Source organism: Salvelinus fontinalis, chromosome 24 (genome assembly GCF_029448725.1).
Source record: "Salvelinus fontinalis isolate EN_2023a chromosome 24, ASM2944872v1, whole genome shotgun sequence".
Taxonomy (NCBI): domain Eukaryota; kingdom Metazoa; phylum Chordata; class Actinopteri; order Salmoniformes; family Salmonidae; genus Salvelinus; species Salvelinus fontinalis.
The window spans coordinates 19,914,104-19,924,129 of NC_074688.1; the positions used below are offsets into that span (position 1 = coordinate 19,914,104).

Here is a 10,026-nt window from a genome sequence, read left to right on the forward strand (position 1 = left end):
CGTCCCTCAAAAATAAAATATGCACCCTCCCTATAATGAATTACTTTTTGTGTTCAATATAAGCATGAATACCCAGGTAAGCATGTGCACCTTTTGTTAATAGTGAATTACAAGGAGATGCGCAGTTTTCGCTTCTCAATCACCCCGTGATATTTTCAAATTACATTTTGGCCATTGACAAGGCTACTAAAAATGGCAAATGTTCTACACTCTTTTTACAACCGAAAATATGCGTATAAAATCTATGGTTTTACGCACAGATTGTACTTCCTTGTATAACCTGCATAATAAACGACATGAACCACCAAAACACCATCATTAACGTTTTGAACCATGAACTGGGAAAGAATCCCCGGTCACCGTGCCACCACTATTGCGCAGCCACTTCTTTGACACATCATACATTACTTGACAAAGAAACGCACGTTCATCTAACAGTACAGCCATATATCGCCTACATATTGCTTAATCCCTCCTCATCACTATATCAACTGGAGAAATATAATTGCCCTACATTTTGTTATATAAATACATACTTTTCACTGAATAAAATAAGCACTTTAATTCCAGACGTAAGTCTACGCGCTCGCATCCAACCAAATCTTATTTTCACTTTTAGAGTTTCCTAAAGGAAAAGGAAACTTCGGGATAAAGAGGAAAATAGAATGACATCTGGTTTACCGATTTCGGAGCAAAATAAATAGCCGTTCATTGCCCAAAATTGTAGGCTACTACTCACAGACATAGCAACTCATGCTAAAAGGAGGCGCAACTCCGAAAAGCAAAGCTCTCACAAACTCGTACACCCCGTCCTCCACCCTTACCTTAATAGTTCCGTCCATTTTGCGCAATTTTCAGCGGACCCCAACAATATTCCAAACATGACACGCTCCTGAATTAATTCCAGCCCCCGATATATCTTAGAGAGAAACAGACAGTTAACCGGATGTTTTTTTCCTCTACATTTGGGAAGGGAAGTCACCGCTTTTGAGAAGGAAGCTATGTGTGTCACTTCAAGCCCTGCCTTCATTGTAGTTCCAAAAAGCAGGATACTTGTCACAAAGAGATAAGCAGGGAAAACAATTGCGTGCCCCCCCCCCCCCTGTTAATATTTTTACTCGGAAACTTTTATAGAATGGTTGCCAGCGTTATGCATATGTTGTTGTAGGCTACATTTGTGTATTTTTTATATGCAAAAGTCACAGACACTGGCGAATGAGTTTGTTTCGGCAATTCCATCGATATACATGTATTATGTTAAATTTACTTTACAATAAAACGTTATCATTTTAACCGCTATAGGCTGTTATGTGATTCCATTATGTTTTATAATCTCCGTATGTATTGCTTTAAAGCAATGCGTTAAACATTTTTCCACAATTCTGATTTTACTGTAGCCCAAATCATTCGCAACACTATTAACTTCTTATATTCACGTTTCCACTGCGAGATGGATATATAAAATAGAGTTTCACTTTCAAAACAGACAGATGTTTTCCTCGAGAGTGCTGATGAAATGAACTGTAAATCAAACCAAGAGGAATACGAACTTGAACTACCTGTGGCAAGGGTTGTTGCGATCTAGACTACTCTTTGTTATAGCCTTCCAAGCCTCTGTGAAGTTTTCCTAATAAAACCCAAGCACGCAGCGCCCCAGAGGCATAATATCAAGGTCTGCTCTACATGTGTGAGTCTGCATCAAACACAGGAGGGAATGATAATGGATTGTATATTTCCAAATATTGCTAAGGGGAACCCCGTCGGAAGTTTGGAGTTTAGTTAATGAGTAAATGTGTATGGTTTTCGTTAAAATAATGATGAATGATGAAGTACTCCCATGTTATGTTATTACATTGTTATTACATTATTATAGGCTTCTAATATTATTTTGATTGATGTTGTTGTTATTATTATTATTATTAGACCTAGGCTATAGTTGAACTACTTTCTTAGGCTACTGGACCCATGGACAAAAATCTCCAGTCCCCATCCCCAAACATTTTCCTCTACATTTGGAAATTGTCCTTGTCAATTCAGACACAATTTCAGCGCAATGCTAGACATGGAGCCAGCCCTGAACGTGACCAGACCAATGTGCTCTGCCTAGGGGAGAGGCCAGGCCACAGAGCGGCCAAATGGAGCCTGCGACGCTGTGACTGACAGACTGGCCGGCCTGTCTGCTCTCGACTTGGGGGTCTGTTGGGGGAGAGGCCCCCTCTATACCACCACATCTGGATCCTGCTTGGGGTCAAAGCTTCTCCTGCCTGAGGCCAATTCAGCCTCGTGTAATTAAGGGAGACACCTTGTTTAACTATTTAGTGGCCGTTACATTTTCTTATTCAACATTCCTGTTTTGGGTTTGTATTGGATTTAGGCCGAAAGAAAGTAGGCCGAATGAATGTCATGGTATACTATTCATTATAAACTGGGTGGTTCGAGGACTGAATGCTGATTGGCTGACAGCCGTGGTATATCAGACCGTATATCACGGGAAAGACAACACATGTACTTGTACTGCTCTAATTAGGTTAGGAACCCGTTTATAATAGCAATAATGCACCTCGGAGGTTTGTGGTATATGGCCAATATACCACGGCTAAAAAGGGCTGTATCCAGGCACTCCGCAATACCACACCTCCTCCAGCGTTATTGCGTAATTATAGATTCCCTCCATTTTAGCCCGTTTGCAATAGCAGAGGGCATTGGTATGGCTTAGCGTTTTGAAAATAATAAATGTTTATTATTTTTAATAGCCTGTTGGCTAGTAGGCCTAATAGTGAATGACTGTCATTTTATGGGCCATATAAGTAGGCCTATTTCAAATATGCCTAATACCCCGTAAAACGCAAACAAAATCTTATGTGATTCGTTGACACCTGAGGTTACTTCAGGTTTAACGTGACCAAATTCTGAAATCACTTAGCACTATTGATTGAGTTGGTCACTCAGCCACAGTAATCGAGGCAAATCGCTAACAAACTAAAGACTAAATAAGAGCAGGCTATAGCTAATCAAATTATTCACTCCATTACGCACGGAACGTGCATACTTATGCAAAGAGAGTGGTAACAAATATTTTCGGAGGCCAATAAACAGATGCAAGTTGGTTTATACAGCGAACCACAGAACATCTGACTTGACGCTGAAATCTGACAGCCAGACATTTCCTACCACGAGCTGTGTGAAGCCATAGCACCTCCATTGGACAATACAATAAGTGGGTGGACAGCACTTGGATTAGTTTCAGTTTATGCTCATCGTGAACTTATAGCACTTCACAACTTCGAATGCTTACAAATGTTCAATAATAGCCGATATAGGCCTAAACGTCTCCATTATGTTACCAAATGATCCAAGGCTAAATTATGACGGTGATCATTATGTCGGTATTATTATAGGTTTTCATTTGAATTATTAGACAAGATTCTTAGCCTACTGAAAGAGGCCTATGTTTATATTATTCGTGAACAAATATTCATTCATAGGCCTACTGTTGTGACTTCTATAAAAATAATTATGTGACAAACGTTTTCGACCTATTATTCTAACCACTACATAGACATAGACATGTATCGGCCATTTAAGATTGTTCATTAGACTTGAGAGTTCTGGTAAGCCCCTTCTCTTTCTCGGGCAAAAATAAAGCCCAAGTAAAAATACTCAGGAAAAAAAGCGGAGACCAAACGGTCTGGTCCCTTGCTCCGGGCCATAATTAATTTGAGATGTATTTTTATTGGAGAGCTCGAGTCTCACCTGGCCTTAATCAAACAAAACCAATGCTAGACCATGAAGCAGAATATGTTTTACAAATTTGTCTTGAGACGTGCCTGGTTCACATTCTGAAAAATCAATATCTTCCCCCAAATGCAACATAATTCAGTGCAGGTTTAGATTAAAACGAGGGCAATGTGATATTCATTGACCGGACGAACTTTGTGTTCAATATGGGTTGTTCAAGCAATCGTAAGCGTTCAATGGTTAACCTGAGAACACTTTACACAGGTTCCTGGATTTGTTTCCCCGTCATTGACTTGTTGTCTTATTTAGGGAGCAGAAAGGCTAATTTCAAAGCATATCTTCTTCTCAAACATTCCTTCCTTCCTGTTCAAGTCTCCCAAAACAAATCGGTAGTTGTTCAGAGAACTCAAGCAGTGTGGCCAGTGAAACCTTCTGCAGAGCGCTACAAACGGTATGGATGTATGAAAAGAGCCCTTATATGCAAAGGGAAATAAGTCGACAAAGCATAACAAGTGACTCTTGGAATATTTAGAGTATAAAGATATTATGAACGGCTTGACTAAGCACAAATGTTCATTTTCATAAGCATACAGGCTCCGCCCATATGCAATTGGTCTTCGACGAATGATCTATGACAGAAAGACATGGCATCCCATTTCCTATAGTATTTTAAAACAGACAGATTCCCATAATAGCCTACGGAAATGTTGATGTGTTATGGTGAGCAGTCAATGACAGGTAGGCATACATTCCCATAATACATGGCGACTGCACTTACACTGATAGTTTCTTAAACGTAGGTTATGGCATGTCGTGGATTGTGCAGTTTAATATAGGATATAAGATTAACAATGGGAATGCTTATTTCGTTTCCAACAAATCGTCCCAAGGCCTATACATTGTCAGGTTGCAGGAATTCCAAGCTGTACCACGTGATTCGATGCACAGAGTTTTAAACGTGAAAACCAGATGTCCACTATTTGCTTTGTTTACATTCTTTGAGACTGTGGCGGAGAGAGAAAAAAACTGCATGATGTCAAATATAACAATGTGCTATAACGGTCCCGCACTGAAGGCAAAGACATTAAACTAATCGTGATGTCCAGACAAATGCAAATAATGACATTATACAGTAGGCTACCATAACATGTTTGAATGCAGGCCTATTCTTGCATAACGGTTATAACATGGTAACAACAACCGAATAGAGAGAGACAATTGTGACAAGATTGAATTGATAGGATACCTATTCAATATACCTATCATATTAGGCCTATGGTATGCTTACCGATAGCTATTTAAAGAATGACAAGACGATGCTAATTATTCACAAAGGCTCATCATGAATAGAAAATTAGGGAGAACCCAGACCGTCCAGCAAAATGACCTGCTCGAAGAGAAGATGTTGTCTTACCTTGACGTAAGACGAAGTGTCAGGCACGGTCTGAAACATGTTCATAGAACCGAGAGGGTCGAGAGGTCTTCAACAGTGTTCAACGGGCCCTGGGGAGAGGAGAGGAATATTAGCACAAAAAAGGGGAAAAAGTGAAAAGGAGCAATATATTCTAAAATTATAAGGCAATAAAAGAAGTAAAACAACACAAATAAATATAATGGTAAAACATAGTAATAATATGCTAATAATGTGCACAATAATTATACTAGTTGGCTAGTGTGCCCAATAATACTTTTTCTAATAATCATGGGCATATTGATCATCAATTGTGGTTAAATGCAGACGAAAATAATCAATAATGTAATAACAATGTAATGACAAATAAAGCCTATTGTGTGGGGAATAATACATATTATGTCATGTCAATATGTCATGTCTAAATAGCTATGATAGCTATGTCTGTCTGATTGGTGGAAGAATGACTCAGCTTCCTATTGGTAAAGAGCTATAGTATAGGCTAGACGTAACACTGGAATCACAAACTCTCCCGCCCAATCTTTCAGTAATGCATTTGACCATCAACAACCTTTATTCATAATGCACTAATATCCACACATCCAGTATTCAAGCTTCATTCATAGATTAACTCATACTTCATTGACTCTTTTGCTAGCTCATTTTTTAATGTTAAATTAAATAACTTGTATTTTCAGGGCCCCATGCAAACTTTTGTGAATGTTCAATGGCAGTGATACCTCCTGAAAATCTTCCCCTCAGGCTAATAGTTCCGTTTTCTGCACTCTGGTTGTTATCACGTTAGCTTTGTTTGGATCTTTTTTCTATTCGCCCTCAAGTTAAATTATTTATTTATGTATAGGCCTAGCCTCAGGCCACACATTCAATTAAATAAACCATTTGAAAACCTTTTTACTTTCGGAAGCCTTTTGCTATTGTTCATGTTGTTGTGATATCAGGGTAAGTTATTGACAAAGTTATCAATAACCACCAGAGCTAGAGATCTCTGGAGCGCGCCAGGAGCGCATTGCGGTTTAGTGGATTGTGTTCCATTCTGTGAAAGCACTTCCACCAAAATATATAGTAGGTTCAGATTTGGTTCATAGGCCCACTGTAAATGATTGGACTCAGACTTGATTCATTCAGCCGTATGACCGCCCGGGCACTGTTGTTTCCTTCATCACATATTTAGTGGCACAATGATAATCTAATAACCAGTCACATATTCGCATCCATAATACCACTGTTCGTGATGGCCTGAATCACTACCATGGTTGAATGACTTTAGTTATCTCGATAGACACCTCTGGTGGAGAGAGCAGGGCAGCAGATCCCAAACCCCAACCTTCACTACGTTTCTCCCTAAAGCTTACCACATATTGAAACACTTTTCTCTTTAATAAGTGCAGCTTACACAGTCTAGGGTGAAAGGGCAGCTCGAATACGATGTCTTTGGCCGTTCCCTCAGTGTGGAATTATTAAGAAGATTGGCACATGCAACATTTAACATTCCTAACATCAAGCAAATTACACTGAGACAAACACTGGTCTCCAAAAACAATGAGTGAATAATGAGAACTAACTTTTTATTGTCAATGCAAAGATTGCAGCCATAGCCTAATTAATTTCGACTCATTCGTTGACAGGAGACACCCACTGTCACTGTGAAAACTGGGAATATCGAAAGGTAAGGTAGCACTTGTCAATATAGGCCTACAATACATGGTGCAGGGACCCTAAAACAACTGCGGCATTATGTTAAAAACAAGCACATAGCAAAAATACGACTAAAATAGATGGACCACTACACATCCAGAATTCATGTTATAGCAATCTCTAAATAAGTAAATATGAAACACACGAACTGACTAGTGTGTGATCAGATATTTTATAGGCCCACACTCACATATTTTATGGAATACTTTCATGTTTGGCTGAAATGTTTTGGTTATTGCATTTCTGCCGCATCACCTCGGCTACTGATATATTATCTAAGGGGCTTATGATCGTGGCACTATTGATAATTGTTGGTGATCACTATTTTTTTAATTTTCAGCTTCTGCAGGCAAACGTTAGGCTCGCCTAATAAAGTTTCCCAAATGCATCCCATTTCTAAACGGTAAAAGAGCATAGAATTCCGCATCTGTAGCCAATTAGGCGACTCGCGGCTCAGGAGGACTGTTGAATAACTGCAGTGGCTGTCCTCCGAGACAGCCCGTGGGCTGAAAGCCTCTAGTGTTACATTTTAAGCATCTTACCTTGCACAAGCGCGTGCTGTCATCCATCATAAATGAGAACGAACTGATTTTCCCTCATCTATGCACTTTTTCTAACCACAGTTCTCACTCATCTAGAAACCTTGAAAGCGAGTTATATTAGGGCAAACCAAAACACATTTCGAAAACAAACTTGTAAACGAAAAAATGTCATTTTTATCGGATGATAGTCTGAAAAACATGTGTGTAAGCTAAATGAAACCAGATCCGAAGACTGGCATGGAATCGTGATAAATTAGATAGTTTTATGAAAAGGCAGGCTACATGAATCTAGAATTAGTAACAAAACAGCGGAATTGATTTATAGTCACCAAACATGCTGCATGCACAGATTTGTGGATGGTTAGAAAAGACAACGAGTCGCAATCTTACAAATGGAATTTCCTCACCCACCTGTCGTTATGTTGTCAGTCGTCTACTCTTTCAGTTGAATTATTCCCCAATTGAAATGATTTCTCCCGTCTATTCAATGTCGGTACCATGGATGACAGTAAGTTATTTTTAGAAGGCGTACACAGGGGTATGAATGAGAACCTTACTGTGATAAGAGAGCCGCCAGTCGGCAACCAATTGGAAGAGAGCGAAAAACTTCTCGTTGCGTTTAGTGTGAGAGGGAGCCGGAGTTGCAAGTCAACTGAACCATGACATAAGGGAAATCTAGAATACAGAGGAACAGCACCATAAACAAGCAAGTCCTTTGACATTTGCAAAAGACTACGGCTTAATGTCCTTCCGCCCTCCTTTCGTAAACTATTGACTAAATAAAATATAGGCATTTTTACACACCTGTCCATGCAGGCTATGTGTGTGTTATGGATAGAACAGGAAATCGAATGAACTTTGTACAAAAGTTAAATAAAATGCTTTATCAAAATAAATATCATGCCAACTTTGAAACCACAAATTATATTTTATTGACATCATCCCTATGAAACAGTTTCTGTTGTTTAACATCATGTTATTTCACAAACAAAAAGACCTAACATCATGTCTGATGGAATATGTTTTCCTCCCCTTTACGCATTTACAACAGTGCAGACCCATTTAATTAAATGCCAATCTATTAGAAGAAAAAAATCAGAATTTCTCAGATTTTACTTTGGAATCCAGCAAATCAGATATTCTATGGGGCATATATGTTTTCATGCTCCATCGCCCCTCATGTGATAGTTCCCGCCCCGCAGGAATAACTGCAGCCATAGCAGGATCCGCGCTTCACGGCCTCGTGACAGAAACACGCGTCTCCAGTGAGAGTCTTTCCTGTTCATTTGACCCCACTCAGTTCACCAACTTCCTTTCCTACACAGTGTCCTTATCCTCCACCCAAGAGTCCCTAAAAGGATGTTGGGCAATTCACAGTGAAAAAAGTTGCCCAAGCATTGCATTTTACAGCCTCGTTAATGTCGTCATTTCATGCAGGACTGCCAACGTTAAATTGAGAAGGTTTCAATAGTTATCTACAATAGCCTTAAAGGGACATTTCAAAATTGTACAACTCTCCAGCACCACCCCAACATTAACATATGTGAAAATGGCACGTTTCTATGTTTTTTTTTTTTTTTTTAAGTGAGGAAGATAAGTGTTTGCAATGACATCATCTGTGTGCAACTCATTATGTGATTTTAACCAATTATGAGTAGGCATTGCCTACTAATTGCCTACTAATTAGTTGATGATGTCACTGGAAACGCTTAACTTCCTCTATCTTTTTTTACTGCAAAACATAGAAATGTGCATTTTCACATACTGAGTATAAAAAACATTAAGAACACTTGCTCTTTCCATAACATATACTGACCAGCAATGTTCCCTCTAAACTGCATGCGTGGCGCACACTAGATTGAACTTGACTCAACTTTCTAGAGTTTTCCCCTTTAGTTAACACTATCAATGTTTCGCTCAACTGTGGGAATTGTGCTTGAATCAACGCAATATTAGCCACTTTCAACGTAACATACCGAAACAAAACGAACTATGCAAGACTTAATATGGAAAACTAACTGTGGGAGAGCTACAGTAGGCCGATATGCAAATAGCCATTGCCATAAATGGATCTGTGCAATTCACTTTGAATTGCTGTATTTCTAGACCTTTGTCCAGTACACAACACACTGACATATTGGTGGCAGTAAGAAAGCCATCGCCATCAGAAACCCATTCAACATAGCCTAGATTTACATTTTTATTACATCAAAAAAACTTTTTGGGTTCTCATATGCTTACAAATATGTTTTGATTCTTGCTTGAAAAGTCACTAAGACTATATTTGGTCGTGATCATTGCAAAATAACAATTTTGGAGACATTCATACGAGCCTTAAAATCCAATTGTAATCCAAAAGTTGTGTGAAATGCACTCATAAGCACATATAAATAGAGGCTTTTTTTTGCTGGCGTTCTATAAGAACTACCCTTTGTTCTGCCACCAACTTGCACATCGCCCATCGCCCTTTGCAAAGACAAAAAGGGATTTATATGATCAACAACAAAAAGTAACGATTGATGGCCAGAGAACTGCTTGAGTGGGGCATTCGCGAGTAGATGCGCTTCTTTTGATATCAAAGCGAGAGCTGGATGTACACACCTGTGCACATTTGTTCAT

The 10,026-nt window shown here is 39.1% G+C and overlaps 1 protein-coding gene across 8 annotated transcripts in view; it reads right to left on the reverse strand.

Annotated features, from left to right (window-relative positions):
* Positions 1-8,042, reverse strand: part of LOC129822112 (Friend leukemia integration 1 transcription factor-like) — a 47,765-nt gene extending 39,723 nt beyond the window's left edge. For 3 of the 8 annotated variants that reach the window (XM_055880062.1, XM_055880066.1, XM_055880061.1), the window contains exons 1-2: positions 7,819-8,042; positions 5,153-5,241 (exon numbers count right to left, since the gene is read on the reverse strand). In XM_055880062.1, coding sequence (XP_055736037.1) covers positions 5,153-5,197 — 45 coding nt within the window. In that variant the 5' untranslated portion in view covers positions 5,198-5,241; positions 7,819-8,042. The other 5 variants (XM_055880064.1, XM_055880063.1, XM_055880065.1 and 2 more) reach the window with 4 other exon arrangements.
* Between the last annotated feature and the right edge of the window lie 1,984 nt (positions 8,043-10,026).